This window comes from Botryllus schlosseri, chromosome 1 (assembly GCF_051294905.1).
Source record: "Botryllus schlosseri isolate E-star chromosome 1, Bs_hap1, whole genome shotgun sequence".
Lineage (NCBI taxonomy): Eukaryota > Metazoa > Chordata > Ascidiacea > Stolidobranchia > Styelidae > Botryllus > Botryllus schlosseri.
Window position 1 is genome coordinate 39,066,523 of NC_137236.1, and position 20,417 is coordinate 39,086,939.

General features: G+C 39.3%; 1 protein-coding gene across 2 annotated transcripts in view; it reads right to left on the reverse strand.

The window, feature by feature from the left end:
• Window positions 1–2,859: 2,859 nt before the first annotated feature.
• Window positions 2,860–20,417, reverse strand: part of LOC145436563 (growth hormone secretagogue receptor type 1-like) — a 35,876-nt gene continuing 18,318 nt past the window's right edge. For both annotated transcript variants that reach the window (XM_080313929.1, XM_080313936.1), the window contains 7 exons: window positions 16,400–16,561; window positions 11,066–11,195; window positions 9,394–9,522; window positions 7,670–7,812; window positions 6,469–6,725; window positions 5,083–5,221; window positions 2,860–4,596 (listed from right to left, as the gene is read on the reverse strand). In XM_080313929.1, the coding sequence (XP_080170055.1) occupies window positions 4,473–4,596; window positions 5,083–5,221; window positions 6,469–6,725; window positions 7,670–7,812; window positions 9,394–9,522; window positions 11,066–11,195; window positions 16,400–16,561 (1,084 nt within the window). In that variant the 3' untranslated portion in view covers window positions 2,860–4,472. The remainder of the gene's footprint in view (window positions 4,597–5,082; window positions 5,222–6,468; window positions 6,726–7,669; window positions 7,813–9,393; window positions 9,523–11,065; window positions 11,196–16,399; window positions 16,562–20,417) is intronic.

Sequence of the window (20,417 nt, forward strand, 5' to 3'; positions counted from 1 at the left end):
CCAAAATTATTACGTGAATTAGCATAAATTATAAATTATTTTTTGAAAATTTATGCAGCTTCTTCAAATTTTTTTCGCGCTAGGCGCGATTTCAAGCTGGCAAATATCTTGATTATTGGGTACTCTTCACCAAAGAAAAAATACGCCAGATTTATAGAAATAGGCATATCGGCGTTGGCCATTACCGCGTCACGACGCATCAAAATAAGATATAAACTTTTAGGCCGTGTAACATATGCGACTCCAAGAAGTGTGCCAGAACGATCGGCCGCGAGAAAAGCTTGACTGAAAAGACTGCGCTTATGCTGATACATATTTCATATAGCAGATTGGAGGTCACGAAATAACATCATGTAACGAAGTCATACCAACTGGTCCGCCCGCCCGAAGATGTTTAATTATTATTTACGGGCCCTACAGTTTCCAAGACACCTCACTCAGCTCTACCGGTAAATCTGATTACGCGAGCAGAGAGGACAAGAAATTGAAAGCAATATATCAGCAATTATCAATCTTATTGACCAATTTTATTATGAATTATTGAAAATTTTCGCACTTCGTGCGTGCTCACAAAGTAGTACGACAACTAGTTTCGTGGTAAAAGCGAACAACGCGATGGGGGGAAGGGGTCGGTTTATCACCCAAGGTCCCAGGCCCAAGTTTTTTAGGGCCTGACGATCGAAGTGCTGTTTCGTTTCTGCCAATATATATACATTACAAGGAGCGATAAACAGCGTTTAGCCTGGGGGTCTGGGAGGCGAAGCCCCCCCAAGAAGTCCAGTTTACCACCTTATGGGGAGCCCGAGACAAACGTTTTTGGGGGGGGCTGACGATGTGCTTTTACGGCCCTTTCACCAACAAGCCAAATTTCTTGCACACATAATTCGAAAACCTTATGACAGTGTCGTGAAGTCAACAACGTTTGAAGATAAAAGGAGAACGAGAAAAGGAAGACTCTCCGCAACGCTGATGAACAATCCTCAATCGGAACGACGCCGACATCAGGGCATTCTCGAAAGCAGCACTTTCACGGAAAATTTAATTTATAATTCAAATCTTTGATGCCCTCTTTTTTGATGGATACTTCCATCACCTTGGTGATGGTGCTCCAAGTCTGAACGCAGACAGAGTTAGACCAATATATATATGGCACAAGAGGATTCTCCGTGAAATTATTTATATCACTAATGCTCTAGTCCGGAAATTAACTTATGATCTGTCAAAAGTGTCGTCCTTGCCGGGTCCCAAAATATGGTAACCCTAAGAAAATGCTCGACGATGTAAAATACGAAGATGTATTGGGACGTATTTTACGTCACCGCTATATTGATACGACGCATAATAGTGCGTGGATATTTTACTACTTTCTTTTTAGGGTGCTGGGCATGGGCAGTGCCCAAACCATATTTATATTTCCGGAATCGGTGCTAAGGTAGTTTTCGATTGAGCCCACTTCATTTATATCCTATTTTGTGTTCTGGTGTTTCTGATTTGAATAATAACCATTAATAAATATTTACCGACTGACAAACTATAAATTGGACGACTCTTTTTCTACTGAACTGTGCAAGATATGAATTTCAACAGTCCTTTCTCATTGAGTCCAGTTGTAAACATGACATCCCATTCATGACTTATAACCTCTTGGTCCAGCAAGAGCTATTAACTCCTGTCGCTGAATTCGTGATATCATCTCGTAGACTCCTTTAATTTTTGATCCGAATATAGCCGAGGATGAATTACATTTCAAAATACCTTATACCAGAAGGTAATTACAGACAGTGGCGCACCAGACCCGGGAGATAATAATAAGCGTGACTAGCACATTTTACCATACTAATAATGATAATATTACAGTGTAATATTAATTCGAGGTCAAACAAAGATCCTGCGATTCCTGGTGATTAAAATACAATAACTTATCGCACGTCCTAAGCGCCGAAGTATCATATGATAAGGACGAATTACTTGAAAAATAATTGATATATCGAGCATGCTGCCGACCTCAATTGCGGAACAGTATCTCAATGGCTATCGACCATCTAGTCGAGCATGACCGCCATTCAACTCGAAATACAGGCTGTCAAAGCTCGAGATTACTAGAAATCGACCTCGCCTATTGACACATGTGTCATTCGATTTCACGGCTAGTACTTTTATGTCATCCTTCATAATTTTTCATCCACGGTGCCTGCCTCTTATTTACATGCTCGAAAGTCTAAAGCCAATGTGGATATATTATTTAAAGACTATCTACTCCAAGTCGTTTCGACACCCGCCTATCTTTTCATTATATCGCAAACTTGTGGTGTTTTGATGTAATAAAAAAATTCCAATAAATAAATAGCCGATTGATTGTTGAACAAACATAAATGTTACAAAATATTTCAAAAAAATTTTTTGTTCATCTCCCTGGTTCTTTCTCCAGCGACATTAGATATATCACTTTTTAGGCCTGATAGGCGAGTAAGGACACCGAAAAAATGAGTCCCGTGCACAATATGTAAAGATTTTCAAATTAGAAAAAGTCTCTATATACATGTTATGAAATATTTACAGTCCAAAACATATCTTTCAAGAATTACAGTTTTTGCGTGCCGCAAAATATGACTTCGTGAACCGCGTGTTGGTGACCCCTGCCTTATTATCTAGCATCAGCATATTACAGTTCTCTGTATCCCCACTACCATCTTGTGACGTCGCAAAACTGCCGACAGATTTTTACCTCCAATGTCCGATACCAATATTTCTTTCAAAGTGTGATATCGACTCGATATTATCGGCAGACCGTGATTCCGCCCGGCTCTACTCATTTCCACCTGTCCTGATCAATTCAATCCAAAACTTCGGCGTGCCAGATTCTCTATTTTTCCGTGTAATAACTTAGCGACTTTACGTGAAGTATCAAAAATAATTCGTCATATCGTAAATGATTTCCAAATATTTGAGCATGCCACACAAATAATATCAACAGTCTAACATGTGCCAAAAAAACTAATCTCAGCATTAACGCAACCAAATCTCTCGATAACGCAACCCATATGTGACGCGTGCCATTGTGTTGCATGCTCATTTACACACACACGGACCGTTAGATTTGCAGAATAAAAATCCGCAGAGAAGAAATAGTGGGCAATAAGCATCAATAATAAATAAAAATTGACTATAACAATTGCCAATATACATGGTGTGGTTCAAGACGATTATGCAAGCTTTCCGCAACATACCAAAATGTTTCAATGTAATGTCGTAATGCATAAATGAGACGACAATAGGAGAGAGCATTGTGGACATCCAATTGAGACCAATAATGTTCCATGCCTTTCACTGTTGCTATTATTCCAAAGAACACTAAGCAATAAATTTGAAAGTTGTAGAGGACATGCGCATTAATGAATTTGCTAGTCAAACCTTTAAATTCGGCAGTATCGTTAACATATTTTGGAATCAGGAAAGAAGGACGCTTGTATCAAATCACAAACGTTAGTTTACTGAAATTTAAAACAGCTGATTTAGGAATATGTACTGAAAATCCTTTTGTGCTGCCTTAGTTCATCAAACTGACTCGACTTCCGAACATCCCGCACAAACGTCCGCATCACCTATTACCCGTAATTTATGCCGACTTTCAATTGACCCTGTCCATTAGCCTAGTTGCAAAAGAGGATGAATTTACAAAAAAAAGGAGGACATTTAAGCGTCCTCGGAGGACATTTTTGCTTTCCTGAAAAAGGACAATTCCCCCTATAGGAGGACATACGGTAACCCTATTCAATAGATGTGGTAGTTTAGATAGAGGTAGTTTCGCTAAGGTGCTATAGTCAAGCTAGTATTGCATACTTGAAACACCCTCATCACCTCTATAGGCCTACTTGAACAATGCATATATGCAAAATCACTTGACTTTGTTCATTTTATATTAGAAAAAGTAGCCAGTGGTTTTAAGATAAGTTTGCATCACTTCCACGAGTGAAATTGTCATAGGAACCGTGTTAAACTGTTCCCGTATCAAGGTAACTGAAGGTATTACGGAAGATTGCACCCTTATTGCAGTGCCATTAGTCATTTTGCGTTAGTCACCAAGATACGTCTTGCAATTTAGAAGGTATCAGACCCCGAATAACTGCTCAAATTGTTACTGAATCCCGGACTCGACTTTTCCAAACTACATACATGAGAGGTCTTCAGACTTGAAGTAGTTTTGACACATCTCAGAAATTGTTACTTATACTTGTAAGAGAGTATACATTTACTTATTTACTTCTATTCTACATGAGTAGCAACTCTGACCCTTTGACCGACTCTGGTTACACGGGAACCGTGGACTGGACATACATTTTTCAGTTAGTCAGTCGGCACGTGCGACGTGATTCACGCTTGTCCAACGCAGATCGATAGCAACTGATACAGTGCCCGAAGTAATTGGGATATATTAGCCCACAAACAAAGGCTAGGATTTAGAATACATCGTATCACAGTTGTAATCCTGTGTGGGACATCACCGACGAGTTATCGGCCCGACTCAGTACTTTGGCGGGGAAACAACACTTGCACAATTTTCTCTTCAAGAAAAGCACCGTCTCGCTTCTCATCTTTCTGAAAAGGAAAGACAACGGATTAATGACTTTTTTTCAAAGACTAAAGCTTACAAGAAATGTCAGGCTACTTCAGAACACGAGATTACGTCACCGCAACAGATATCATTGATGTTGCTTGTGGTAGCCTATTCGTGGTGGCAAAGGTCATTCACACCAGCTCGATATACTTATTTATGATACCGCATCTTCCGACTAGCAGCTCGGTCTACTTCCAGGCAATTAATACACCGCATACGTGGATCAGATGACGAGAAGCCTAGTTAACCTCCAATACTTGGGATTGGATTCCGGAGTCGACCTCGGTCTGATATCAATGATAATAGCAATGTAACTATCAATTGAGGGAGACGATTAATGGAAACATGGAACTATTGAGTAAGTTGTGTCGTTACAAATATACATATATATGAATTTGTCGAGAGGAATGGCATCAAGTTCTATTTGCAAGCCACGAGCACGGTAGCAGTTGCTATAGCCAACTTACGCCGAAGCTAGATTGTAGAATATCGGATTCAAGCACTCCGAAAATCGCATGAAGATGTATTGAACCGTTCCGAACATCCATTCCGTCTGCCAGGTTTGAAACGACTCATCGGTGTTGCCCACAGTCCAAAATTCGAAAACTGAAGCAAATTTCACGGCTCAGTGGTCGGCCAAAGTATTATAAAGTGTTATATGAGGGATATCGCATATTTTCACGGCCCTGTCAATCGTTACTGTGACCATCCGGCTAAAAACATGAAGTCTTATAATCGGTGGTCTGAAGCGAACATTTAACTAAGTAGGCTACTTCTTTTATTTTTTGACGGCCTACCCAAGTATGTTTCGCTTACTTGCACTACTGACTTAAATGTTTGTGTATTTTTCTCACTTCAAATTTTACCTGACAGTGTTTAGCAGGGTTGTAATGACTCGAGTCATGACTCGAGTCACGATTTTTTATTGACTCGACTTGACTCCAGTCATTCTCTCAAAATATGGAAATGACTCGACTCGATTCAACCTCTGTATTGACTCGACTTGGACTCGAGTCATTGCGCATGACTCGAACCAAGTCACATGACTCGAAACTGAGACGGCCAAGACCGACATTTCATTGTAATTTCGAAGAATAGTAAAGTACTTGAAAATGAAAGCAGAAACTGCTAAAACTGAGCAAAATTAGTATGTTATAAATGAGAACCATTCGATATCACCAAACAGAGTTATAAAAAGTTGGTTTAACAATACTTTAACTGGAAACTGAGCAGGCAACACAATGACTTGGACTCGGACTCGAGTCATAATACTATGACTCGGACTCGACCCTCTGCTCGATGACTTGGACTCGGACTTGACTCGGTGATGAATTGAAAATGACTCGACTTGACTCGAGTCAAAACTATCAAAGTGAGATTGACTTGTGACTCGGAGCCTTGTGACTGGGTTGCAACCCTAGTGTTTAGGCAAAAATGATTAGCACTACCGAAATACTAGTGTTTACCAATTTAATATTGAAAAGTGAAAAGCAGTTTTTGGAATTACTTCACAACGCATCGCTGCAAAGTTGAGAGAATTCAAAGGTTCCATCGGTGTTATTCGAAGCAAATTTTCCCGATTTGATCCTTTTCCTTTTGCGGGCTTGGGTGAATCGAGTATTGAGTACATTTTTTATCAACATCTGTCGATTATTCACTGAACTTGGCAAGAAATCAGTTTGGTAATTGAATAAAATTGACTGAACAATTTCGGCCCCTTCATACATTTTCGCTCCCGCTCTCTCAAAATATCAATATCGCCTATTTTGGGAGCCACTGGTCTATGCTTTCATCGAAAGGTCTCAACACTCACTTATCGCGCATCAACACAGCGATAAAACGCTGGTACGTACTTGTAAACGGAATGTATCCGATCATGAACGATCCCACGATAAGCATAAGTTGGAGAATTGCCTGTCTCTCCTTTTTGACTTCCTTTTCCTGTTTGCAGGCGTCGCTGACCACTGACATCGTGCGCTTCTTCGTCTTCTCCATTCTGTTGCCTAGCAGCAAGCTCGTGATCGCGATCGACATGAAGAGTATCCCGACGCAGGGCGCGTACAAGAAGAAAGGGTAGGCGATGTGGATCATTTGCTTGTAGATATGGATTCTAGACCAGCAAACACATCCCGATTATGTCTTTTCGGGTAATCCCTGGGGGTTTTTGAAACATCACTACGGTACTATTGCTTATATAAAATACGCAAAATCTTTGAAGAGACTCTTGGAGGCAGGCCTATAATAACTTCAGTATACAATTAAATAAGATATTCATATTGAAATAAACCCGAAAACATTAATATACATAGAATGACATGCACACAATGTTTCGGAGATATCCCGATTATGACTATTCGGGAAATCCAGTGATATGTTAATGCGTTACAAGTCATTAGCTACTTTCAATAACTGAAAATGGATTCTTCAGTAGAACAGAACGAATTAACCGCGACATGCATGTCCACGCAACTCAACTCCATTAAAAAGTAGACGGAAAGAGCTATTTTAAAGCGAATCAATGAATCTTGAGCCGTTAACGATAAAGCAATTCGTCCAAAGTTGTTCAAGTATAGACTCACACCGCAAATGGATATGTATATTGGATTATCCGGATCAGTGTGTAGACGTCGGCACTCTCGCATGTCGATTTTTATTTCGTCGCAAGACCGACAAGTGTAATCTGCCTGTCATCTCATAATTAATGATCGAAAATGCGTGTAATTCGATGATACATTAGGGCATTACATTCCAATCTTACAAAGTAGGCAGCGACTGGTAATGGTAGTATAGGGAATGAGAGTCTGCGACTGCCAGACGAAGATTACCGAAATATTTCTTAGGGCGTACAATGTCGGCCTAGTACTTGAGATAGGGCCTACGCCTTAAAGCCAGATTCATAACTTTTGAATATTCGCTAGGTATATCGGTGTTATCGGTGAAGGGACTAGTAATCGGTTTTAGAGGTATCGACACTACAATTGAATGTCAGCTGAACGCTGTCCAACCCTCAATACAGACCACTCCATGTCGGGACCATATAGCAAAGACACTTACGTCTCGAATTTTTGCGTACACGCAGGCCATCGCGCCGTTGCACTCGACAAATCGCTCCTATCGGGCGTAGACGCGCCGCTGATATATGCGAACGGAATAAATCCGCACGTAAAGCCGATTACCCACATCACCAGGATCCATATCTGTAGAATTAGACAATTGGAAGCTTAGTGCACAGGCCGGACACACCCAGTGCTGCTTATGCGAATATAAAAGAATTGGAAATGTGATGAAATCATTGACTCATTTTCAGAACCGTAACTGCCTCTCTACACCAACCTCCTAATTAGGTGGGGTCAAGCTTGAAAGGGCGCCATAATCTTTCGCAAATCAACATAAAGTAGAATGTTTTGAGACATATTTGTTTAACTTGGAATTCTGGTTTCGTTAGATTTCTTGGTTTTATTATGGTACCTCCCTCCTACAAGACCATTAATAATAGAATACGCATACGGTAATTTATAGGAATGAGTCTAACTGTATGCGCAATGATGTGTCCTACATTTTCACATTCAGCAACACGTCCATCGGTAATTCTGATCAAGTGGGCTGAGAGAGGACAGGAAATCGGCAGTAACATGTGTTCCGACACCAAGTATAAATAATACTTACAATATTCACCGATTAACTGTGAAAAATATTCTAATATAAAGGAAATGCATAAGCCCTTAAAAATAAATAGATAAGTCGTGCGATACCTATTCGCGAAACATGTAATAACGGACTTGGTTCGCTACGCAAGGTGTGTGACACACTGTGTGCGTGCTTGTGAATCGTTGGTAGGGCTGCATTTAAAACAAACTTGTTTAAAGCAAGGCCTATGTTTAAAACAAGTTTTTATTGTTTGTTTTTTTGTTTTGTTTTTAACGCCATGACGCCGCACATATTCAATTGTGACGTCATAGTGAACAGACATTGACAATTGAAAATATAGGGTAAATATAGCTCCTTTGACGTCATATCTACGTACTATAGCTGTTGAACCGGCTATTTAGAAGGTTCCAATCATCCCATATCATATACGTCAGCTATATCGGGTGGTAATCGTCCGTAGGCTCATAGAACATGTTTTAGGGCAGTATTTACACAATTGTGGCATGATTAAACAACATGAAAAAAATTGTTTTTTAAAGAAGGCCTGTTTAAAACACTGTTTAAAACATGATTTTAACAGAGCGTTCTAAACAACCATTTGTTTTAATGCAACCCTGCCCGCAGCATTGTCATACAAGAACTATGAAGTAGCTATGATGGATAAACAAGGCTCATACAACACCTTTTTTGGAAAGTACATTTACAGAGTTATGGCATAATCTTGCAACATAACAAAACACAATTTTTTTAAAGGCCTTTGTTTAAAACGCTGTTTAAAACATATTTTAGACAAAGTATTTTAAACAACCATTTTTTTTAAATGCAACCCTAATCGTATGCATCAAGTGTAATGATGAAATTACACGTCGAAAAATGGGGTCAGGGATGTTCCTAATAAGTTACGTTGAACGCCCTATTACGGCCCAAGACCGGTGTTTTTTTTATAGAGGGTGGCAACATGTTACGACCAGGCTCCATTTCAAGCAAATACACTGTTGTATAGGGCCGAAAACCAAGCCATGTATATGTAAAGACTCAATCGACTATAAGGACCGCACTGTACGGCGGTGTATAATTTGTCACTGGAGTCAAACTGTCGCCAAGAGTGAAGGCATGAATTCGTGACTTACCCTTCCGTGAACCACTGTAATTTTGGTGAAGACGAACGGCTTCCAGACCGATATGAGGCGAAGAATCGCGAAGCTCAGGATGTGCATAGCGGTCACGTACGACGTACAGATGTCGGCTCCCCAGTAGAACTATAAAGAGTGGAAACTTTGTTGACGAGGATACTCTCTCGGAGGTACAGAACTTCAGTATACAATGGAATTGGAGTCGACTCTTATCAAAATCCACCAACCTAGTTTGCGGCAAAAAAGGACTTCTCATAACATATAAAATGTTTACAAATACCCATTTGTTCACCTAGAATACTTGAATTTCATGCTGGCAACATAATATTTAGTGCTACGATTGTTGTTATATCATATTCGTTTGAATTCTCCACTTTGCTGACGATCATCCCTGACGAATGTCAACCGAAAATATTCGGGTTCATTTTATTATGAATATTATTCATGAATTGTCATTGTTTCGAGATATTTATTCGGCTGACTACATGTATACATGTGTGGCGATACTAGCTGTCCGATACTTGAGCATACCATACAATGGAGAACAGCTGTGGAGTATGCGATACTATAACCCCCAAATCTCCACTCTCAAATTATCGCTTACACTAGCCCTAACGAATCTCTAAGCCCACATCCCGCATCCACGTGCTCAAGCGTGGCATACCGGTCATATAATGTTCCCGGTAGCATGACGTCACGTTTCAATTTGACGATATAAACATGCTGACATACGCTGACAAAACATTGATCAAATGATTAAATATCGTGATTTGGAACTGACAATCTTGTATAATGTCTAATCGGTTGCTCGATAATTGAGCATATGAAACAATTATCAACAACATTTTAGAATGTGACACTTGATAATGTGACATTATAATCTCGAAACCCAAACCCCAAAATTAACACCCTAACCCTGGGGCGGGCAACTTCTTCAGTCGGCGGGCCGGATATAGAAAAATTAGGTACTTGGCGAGCCAGAGTCATTAATCGATACATTATTGGCCCATTTATCCACATTTACAAGGAATAAATCGTATTTAATAAATGTATTTTACCGGCACCAACGTCACTTCCAAGCCATTTCACGCTGATATTGACGAGGGCCGTGTAGATTTGAGAACTGCATTGTCATACGGGCGCCGCCATGTCTGATTCTCTCTGATCAATCAACGTACGGTGCAATCCTTAATTATGATTTCAAGGCGTTCGATAAGCCCGGTACCCCAAATCTCCAAGATACCAATTCACTAGGGTTGAGTACACCGTAAATGCCGATATTGCAAGTCTTCTCGCTTCGCCGAACTTACGCGTAAGCTTCACTCTCGCACCCTGCGCCACATTGTCATGTAAGACCGACCGGAAACTGTTCACGGGCCGGAAAAATCCCGTCGCGGGTCGGATCCGGCCCGCAGGCCGCATGTTGCCCGTCCCTGCCCTAACCCATCCACGTACTCAAGTGTCGCTAGATATTTTGTCGCATGCTCGTATGGCCACCGACCATCCAATCTAGAAGGCTGTACATCGCTGGGCTTTCATCAAGCCTCCCGTCTATACCTGTATATCGTATTTCAGCCGACTGCACTCATGTTATGTATGTTTTCATTTACAACGAACCCATGACAGACAAATATTCTATCTCACTTGAGACTCTTCGTTTGTCACTCACCCAACAAAAGAAATTGGGCGGTGCGAAGTCGTCGAAGCCCCACGTCCTCCTGTACAGATTCACCCAACTGATGCACGCTGAGATGAGGTCGGAGAAACACAGACTTAGAATGAATTGGTTGAAAATGTTTCTGTAAAAAGAGATCACTAGGATTGCATCTTAGAAACGGCTATCGAAGATACAATAATACAGGGTGTCAGAGGTGGTCATAACGACACTATTTCTACTTTTTCGGAATAATTGAGCAGGTTTTTCCAGCGTGTGTTGGCTATACTTAAGAGGCTATATGTTTTTAGATTACTATAACTTTTACTTGAACACTTTTGAGGCGCAACTACTAGTTATTAACGATTTGGAAATTTTCATAAGAAACGAGTGAAATAGCCCTGTATGAAGGTAAATGAATATATTTTCTAAAAGGGTACACATTTTTAGTGTCATTATAGTTCTTTTGTAATCTCCCTGTTAATAGTAACGAGAAATTTAGATATGGAAACGTTTGCCAGTACAATAGAGACTATTAAATAATAAAAAAATCGCGTTTCTTTCTGAAGAAACCAGATATTCAACATGAATTTTATGGTTTTAAACGGGATATCCCCTTGCAGAAACTTCAATAGAACCACGTATGACACTCTACACATCAAAACGTCAGGCGCAAATACTGCATTAAATTGTAGATTCCAATACTTTCTTTGGAGTTGCATACATTAGTCGTATCCCGACTCAGTATCGATTTAGATTTTTGAGAGTTTACAGGTCCGCAAAAATATGTCTCGAAATTTTATCGGTCCCGAGCTAAAGAAATTGATGATCCCTCAACATTGATTAGCGTCGTAGGCCCGCAACGCATCAATCTTTAAATACGCGCCGTCACCGACACGGCACACTAGGAATCCAATTCTGGTCTCACCTACGGGTCTATCCTATGAAATATTAATTGCGGTGGTGTGATTGTAACGTTTTATCCGTGAAAGCATAAGATTTACTACACGTCTTAAAACCGCAAATGCACTGAAACGACTTGGCGGAATCTACGATTTAGGATTGGAACGCACAGCACGTAAATAAAATCAATGCCACGTGTATATTAGGTAAGAAAATGCATAGATTCCAGAGATGGTCAGTAATGTAGTAGGCTTACTTTTTCTGCGATTGCAGACTAATTCCACTTCCACTTCTACCTTGACGGTTTTTTGTTTATTGGCAAAACTGCCGCTACCATCCCCCGGGTTGTTATGAATCGACTTGACTAGAGTAATTTGTTCAAACGCATAAATTTTAGTGGTGACTCGACTTGTACTCGAGTATTGTGCATGACTCGAACTATGTCATATGATTCGAGAGTAAGACGGCCAAGACATACGTTTCATCGTATCTTCGAAGGATAGTCAAGTTATCCCATTATTGGTATTTCGTCTATCAGTCCTGATACTTGGAAACAGGGCCAGAATCTGTCAAGACTGAGGAAAATTACTATATTAGGAATGCGAGCCATTTTATGACACTGGAGCATAGTTGAAAAAAGTGAGTTGAACCTAATTGAACTGAAAACGGAACAGTGAACATAATGCCGTGGACTCGGACTCGACTCGAGCCAATACACCAGACATGGGGTGATTACTTCATGAATGTAATCGATTGCGATTACGATTACTTCGGAATCACGCGATTACGATTACGATTACGATTACAGCAAAATCAGGAAGTAGTCGATTACGATTACGATTACATTGGAAAAGTAATCACGATTACTCACGATTACATTTATTTTGCATCTCAGTAGTTATATTGGAAGACAATACATGGATTGCGCTGAAAATGCCTAATGAGATAACATATTTCTTTAAAACAGATGCGATATTTGCTTGTTACGTCATAATGTACATATTGCTCATTTTATAAAGGACGATTTATCGCACCCAATGATTTGCATTCTTGCCAGGTCCATAACTGCTGCACCCCAAATTCCCCAATAGGGTGGGGAGCGTGCTCGGAGGGGACTCAAAAGTATTTCGTGAACCAACATAAATTATAGAGTATTCTCGACAGAATTCATTAACTTGAAAATTCTCTTTGAGCTTTGCCATTTAAATGTCTCTAGATAGCTTGATTTCGAAATGCAAACGTCTCCCCTCAAGAAATAAAATATTCATAACTCATAGTAATAGGCATTTTGGTGCCAGTCAATACCGCGCCCCGACACACCAAAAGACATATGCAGTTTCGGCCAACATGCGACTCTACGAAGTGTGCTATCAAAGAAATAAGACGTTGGCCGAAATTTGAGGTATGTGTCCATTGTCAATAGCCGCGCTGGGTGGGCGTGACTGACAGTCCGGTCCTTCCAATCTGAGCCCACGATGCAAATGCCACGCAGGCACCCACAGAGCATTAGACATGACAATTTGTGTGTTTGCGTCACACGAAAGTTTTTCTTTTAGTCTGCTAAGTTTGGGGCACTACAATATCTTTTGACTATATAACAGACCAGAGGTCACGAATTAACAACATGCACTACAGCATGGCCTACTAAAAAGACTACAGTAATTATTGCAATATACTAGATGTTATAATTATGGATTACGCGCCCCCTGCTCTTCAGGTAAGTCTGACCATCGGGGGCTGAGATAGGAATAATATTGCAATATAATGCAATTAACAATGTTATTGACGAAATTAAATCTTCAAGTTAAAAATTGACTACCCTATGGGGGCCCAAGACCAACGTTTAGAGTGGAGGACGATTTTGCTGTTTTGATCCTGATTCTATCTACAACCCACGCTAACATGGTATATAAGCCGATGGCTATGGCGGCAGGTCCAAATCTTCAGTAAAGAATTGTGAAATAGCAATTGACGCCCGTTTTGAGTAGAATAATATGAGAATAAGAGAAGGTGAAAATAAAATTCTGCCTTCAACTTAATACAGATAATGTAATGCAAGCTGCCACTACGAGAAACGGCAAAAAAACGGCGTGGTTATGATGTATATCAGCAGCTGTTGATTTTTAATGCTTCGTTGTGGAAACCGTAATATTTTATTTGACGATTACAAAATTTCAAACCTTTGTCTGGTGTACGTTCGTACCAGCACATAGGCCTACTGCTCGCCAAGCAGCAACGGTCAAATTGCGTTTAACTAAGCATAACCAAACATCAATACAAAAGTTGCTGTTCTAAACTAGGCAGAGAGGTGATAAATTATCCTGCAGCGAGGTAGCGGCGTCTGAAATGTATTGATGACCCGATATACTGAACGGTGGGTGTTTTACAATCACACTAATGTACATCGAATATCTATTCGCTATAAGTGTGGAATGTGGATAATTCTTACGCAAAGACGAGCAAAGCTAATAGGCTACTTCTGACGTAATAATGAGCAATGGCATTTGAAAATCAGACGTTTGTGACTCAATAACTGGTATAATATCTCTTGCTTGTTAACGAATGGTCAGGTTATGTCACAGTCGTCGTACAAATAAAAAGTAATCGTTCTTTCACAAAGAAATCGATTAAATATGCGAAGTAGTCGATTACGATTACGATTACTTCGGAATTTTTTCGAATGTAATCGATTGCGATTACGATTACTTGAAAATGCTGTAATCGTCGTAATCGATTACGATTACTAATCGCGATTACCCCATGTCTGCAATACACTGTGACTCGGACTTGACTCGGTGGTGAATGGAGAATGACTCATATTGCCTCGAGTCAAAACTATAGAAGTGAGATTGACTTGTGACTCGCAACCTTGTGACTTGATTACAATAATGTCAATAATTTACTTATGTGGAAATCGCCACTTTTATTTGCGCTCAGGTGCAAATTTACGACGTTGGTTCTAGTTGACCACCTCTGTTGAATCATTATTCAATATTTAATCAATAATAAGTATTCATAATTACACTGGTCAACACATATTTTTAGGCAGACAAAGTAAGAGGGGTTTTGGGGTTCTGATGGGCACTGATTCCGAATATGACCTTAGTTTTTTGAAATTGGCTCTTGTTGTGGAAATAACCAATGGGGCTATTTTGACCAAAATCTCCCATATTCGCTGTAATGACTAGATATAAAATCGGCTAAGTCGTTCTACAGCACTATATTTAGGGGTATTCGATTTATCATAGTTACAGACTTTCACGAATATCATGTACATAAATAAACTCCAGTCATGTATAAAAGTATTTACCTGGATACTCAAATAACGTGGCATTAATTCAATCAGTTTTACGTCACACCCTATTGTATATTTGAAATATTCAGTTGGGATATAATATTATTAATTAATTTAAAGCAGAAATGTGTTTTTTACGATTTTCGCCTGTAAGCTATTTAGTGCAATTTCTCGAAAGGTTCCGGCAATGGTCAGCCATAATATGTTCAATTGTTCACCTCATCTGCCCTGATATCTTTCTGTTGTTTTTCTCGTGTCTTGGTAGAAACTCTCCCCTTGCTAATCAACAAGATGATCAGGAAATATATCAAGATGACTTTACAAGAAGTGAACTTTTATGCTCATGTTTCTGCTCAAGTTTTGGATATGCAGATACGAATTTTCGGACCAACTGTTCGTAGTTGGGCGATTTGTGATAATCTAAAAAGTTTTATTTACTACATCTGAGGAGAAATTACATGCAGTCAACTCCTTCCTAATGTGAAATTGTAATCTTTCATCGGTATTCGGATATACCAGAAACCATATTTAATCTTCTCGTTTGATAGGGTTAGTAGGTATACCCTCTTTTCTGACTCAGCTCAAAATTATCCATTTACCAGTCAAAAGAAATGAGACGCTTATGAGTATTGTAGTTAAGCTTTTCAAGGACAAATTTTAGAGTTTTATACTCCTCTTTAATCTTGGTAGAATGTCCAATTGATACAGAAGAATAATAATTTCCGTTGTGCAAAAGTACAATTTTTAGGCTTATCAAATTGCTTTTTTGACAAACAAATATTTCGCATCATGTCATGTTAATATGGATGGAATGACTGAGAACGACATGAGGGTTCTTCATATCAATTTTCTGTTTATGTGCGGTATAAAATTAGAAAAAAAATACGATTTTCTTCCGACTAAGTGAAATATTTAAGGTTAAATACAGTAGTTTGGAGCTTTTTAGGGGTATCAATATCTTCTGACAAAGAGCTTATCTGACAAAACTAATGTGATATTCATATTCAGCAACCTCCAAAACCACAGAAACGGCTCTCAGATGTCCTGCCTATTTTTTTTTTCTTCATTTTGTTGATAAGCGTTATTGATCAGAGATCATCCAATAATATAATCAGTTGTATTTCCGACAGCGTTTTCGAAATAACACCCACCCGAGCTTGCTGGATGTCAAAATTACGCATATCGTCAATAGATTGCCGAAAAATCCTATGACCATGAATGAAATCAAGATTCCAGCCACAACGGTAGCAGTGATGTCATCGAACGGACGTCTAAAAGGCAGTGTGGTTTTGTTGGAAGCAGCATTTTCCAACCTGTAGTTATAAATAAGCGATGAGCATTATACTAAACCACAAACAAAAGTATATATCTTATGCAGGCCTATGTATTATGGGTTACGTAACAACTAGATTATTCAGATCTATGCGCGGTTTACACTAAAAGTCCTTAGACACAAACTTTTGCAGTATACCCAGCAAACATCCGATCTCCCACGGACTCACGGGTACGTCCACAATTGTGCCCAATCGTCCCACGTCCCACATTTAGTGCCTTAGGACTTGCTCAGTAAGTCACAAATTGACGTCCAATTATGTAACTCCAAGTGACCCCCAGAGGAAGTAACTTTTAGAGTGCTCCTATGCCAGTCACCAATGACCATTCCAGTGGGTGTCATAATAGTGTGATGGCTGGATGCCACCTACACAGGAGTTGATTTGGATGTCCCTACTGGGAAATCTTTTCTATGAACTCAAATGTGCATTATTCCGCAGTCAATGCTAAATAAGTTGTGTGAATACACTCGTGATACATGTGAAATCTAGTGGAGTGAAGCCGTGAATGTTGATATGGTGATGACTTTCCCATCGCGTGGCACTTCACAATCCCGGCTGTCGATCATTGCGGTCGCACAGTGCTAAAGAGGCTCAATATAATGTGCGATACAGAGACACAGCAGCTTATTTTATTGTGACATTACTGGGTCGAAAATGCCCACATCAGGGACAAATACTCGTAATGCATGTGAAATCTTCCGACATCAGAACTTGATAATCGTCATGATGGGATTGTGATGACTATCCCAACCACGGAACAACGCAGTATGCAATCCTCTCCTCTATTCCGATAATGGAGTCGAGCACGCCTGTTGCTTGAAATTCATTCAACCATAAAACTAGAAACCTGCCTTCTTCTATTTGGCGAGCATCGCGCATGCGCGTGTAATTCAGTTTGATCAGCGTATGTAGCAATGGCGGAGGGACGAATTTATCACAGTAATGGTTTAGTTCATAATTGGAAACGTTAACAGCGTGGATTGTGAGATGTCTCTATCATGAGTACCGGAAGGGCAGGAAGCTTGGTATTTGAGTGCTATATTTATTAAACAGCAACAGTCTCGATCATCATGAACTGCTGATGCGATATAATGAATTCGACTGATTATAGTGACACGGCTGTAATTCACCTACAGACGAAATTGATAGACCCGCTGCTAATCGGTAACTCATGCAAGCCTATAATTATTGTAGTACATTTAATACTATATGATAATGTATTGATCATAGAAGTCTGATTTATTGTGCTCTGTTGTATAATGTCTCACAAGCAATAACTTGACATTTTATGTGCATCCTGTGAAAAGTTTTACAAGGATTTCCTAGGACAGCAGGATCCAATCAGCAAACCAGATGCCGCATAAAGTAATGTACCGGTATTTTATAACATATCGGTATATACTGAATTTTGAAATGTTATGTAGGCTAATAGAAATGTGGAATGTTCCCTTTATGCAATGTGAGATTGCTGAATTTGTGGATGCATGAAGATTGTAGCATAACATTAACATCCATTTTTGTGTCCACAACAGTATATAACCATCAATAATAGCGGTAATCAAATAATTTACGCCTTTAGTGAGCATGTACGAATTTATGGCCATATTTGTTTATATTTAGGGTATTTTAGGAAAAACTTTATAATAGTTTGTTAACCCATCTTTAACCTCGCTCTAATCAAAGGATACTCCAACACTAAACCAATTATAAACTCTATAAACTTGAAATGTTCATGGCCTGGTGCGGACAGGTTGTTAGCAATGTTACCGCAATGTTGGCACGGCCTCCGTGCATACTTTTAATGCTTGATTATAACTTTCAATATTAGTATATAACACGGAAACATTGCCTGCATTGCAGCAGTATTAACAAAGTAGGCTATGGATGGGCCCTAAGGAAGACTGATTGCTCCTGGTCATCTTGCCGTCGATAAGAAAACAACCTTATTATCAATGGATTCTTACTATATGGATGGGACATATCTGTTTTTGTGTATACAAAGTTCCTTCATTTCTACCAGGAGACTAGATATTGAACAGGCAATGCTATGTAGTTCTAAACTTCAGAGGAAGGCGCCGCAGTGGTGCATTGTTCATGGATCAAGATGTTGAATTATGTAAGTTGAAGTTACAAACTATATATGGTCTTGGTTGCTTTCACACCTTATTTAACGTCCACTTGCAAAGTAATAATTATATTTATTACACGAGCTTTCGGAGCGCCGCTCCTTCATCAGGTGTTAAAGTGAAAGTATATATGATGATTTATAATTGTTCAATAATTAGCAATTTATTACTCTGAAAAAATTGCCATCGATGATGCGGAAATATACTATTGACGGTGCTTCGCAATCGGGCTGCTCAAACGTGCTGGGTGAAACTATAATTTTATTATCAACTGCATTCTTATAGTGGCAAAGAGCGTGTAATTTCAGTAGGCTGTCTTGAAAATAGTCACATACTTGGCTGGAATCATAAGAATTGACACTCGTTCGAGATTTGAGTAACCATACCAATGTGCTCAGCCCTACTGATGAGTCATTATAGTGAATAGAATGTGGAAATAGTCCAGCTTGAACTTCATTGTCTTTGTTGTTTTTTTACAGGATATTCTAGATTCCTGGCTTGACTTCTTGACATATGGCTTCACTACAATCATTATAACAATTTTGATTATTTAGATCGGCAATGTCTTCAATTGATAGTGTTCAACAACGTCAAGAACACTGTACAAAGAATGTCTTGTTGACTGGGATCGAAAACGTCTGGAAGAACTACTGCCACATGGAACAAGCATTGCTGCAAAATCGGTGCTGCGTTATCCTCAGGAAAAAGTCGAAAAACATTGAAGGTATAAAAAATTGAATACACTTCATGGAAACCAGAGGTTGTGAAAGTAATTGTCTTTTGAACTGAAGTTGATGTAATGTTATGGATCTATGCACAGTGCACACCTAGAGGTAACAACTTTAAAGTTGCGTCAAATCTACTCGAAATGGAAGTAGACAATGCAGTTCTGAAAAATGCACAAATAATAAGTTTTAAAAAGTAAATTTGGTTGAGGTGTTGCTTAGGCGTTCTTAGCGTTTAATCATAGTTGGTGGTCAAAGTAATTATTGTTTGCACTGGAGTTGAAATAGTTGCAACGCCTTGAATTTCTACTGCTGTACAATTACCCATTTACCAGGCTTGTAAAAATCACTTCAAAATGAAGTAAAAAGTTGTGCTCTATTCTATCCCAGGGGTTTTTAACCAGGGCCCGTAGACCTATTCGTGGTACATCAGAGGGTACGATACGCATCATGGAATTAGACCTATATGCTGTTGTCCTCGTGTTATGCGCAATTTTATATGAATTGACTATCTGATTTTAATATAGGTACCATCAGAAATTGTGTTGAAAATAAATTGTGGGCTACTAGAAATCTTATAGGTAGCATGAACCATGAAGGGTGCGATCGCTAAGGGTAAGAAACAATGCTATTACTATGGCTAAAGCTGTTATTGATATGTTCCAATAATAATCGAAGGCAGCATCTAATTCTGATTTAATTTGACTTCGGTAATGATAGTAGCAACAGCCTACTTATCACGACTATATCAAAACCAGGATTAGGCTACACCGCTCAAATGCTCTGATACCAGATCAATTTTCAGTAGATTTTAAAATACTCTACATAAAACTGCGACACGTCAAAGGTCCACCAACTGCAATATTATAACCCAGAGTTTGACGATGTCATGATACATCCTATTGCATTATCTCTATAACTCATTATTTTAACAGATTGTGCCCACTGCCCAGCACAAAAATAATTTTATTGAAATATTCAAAA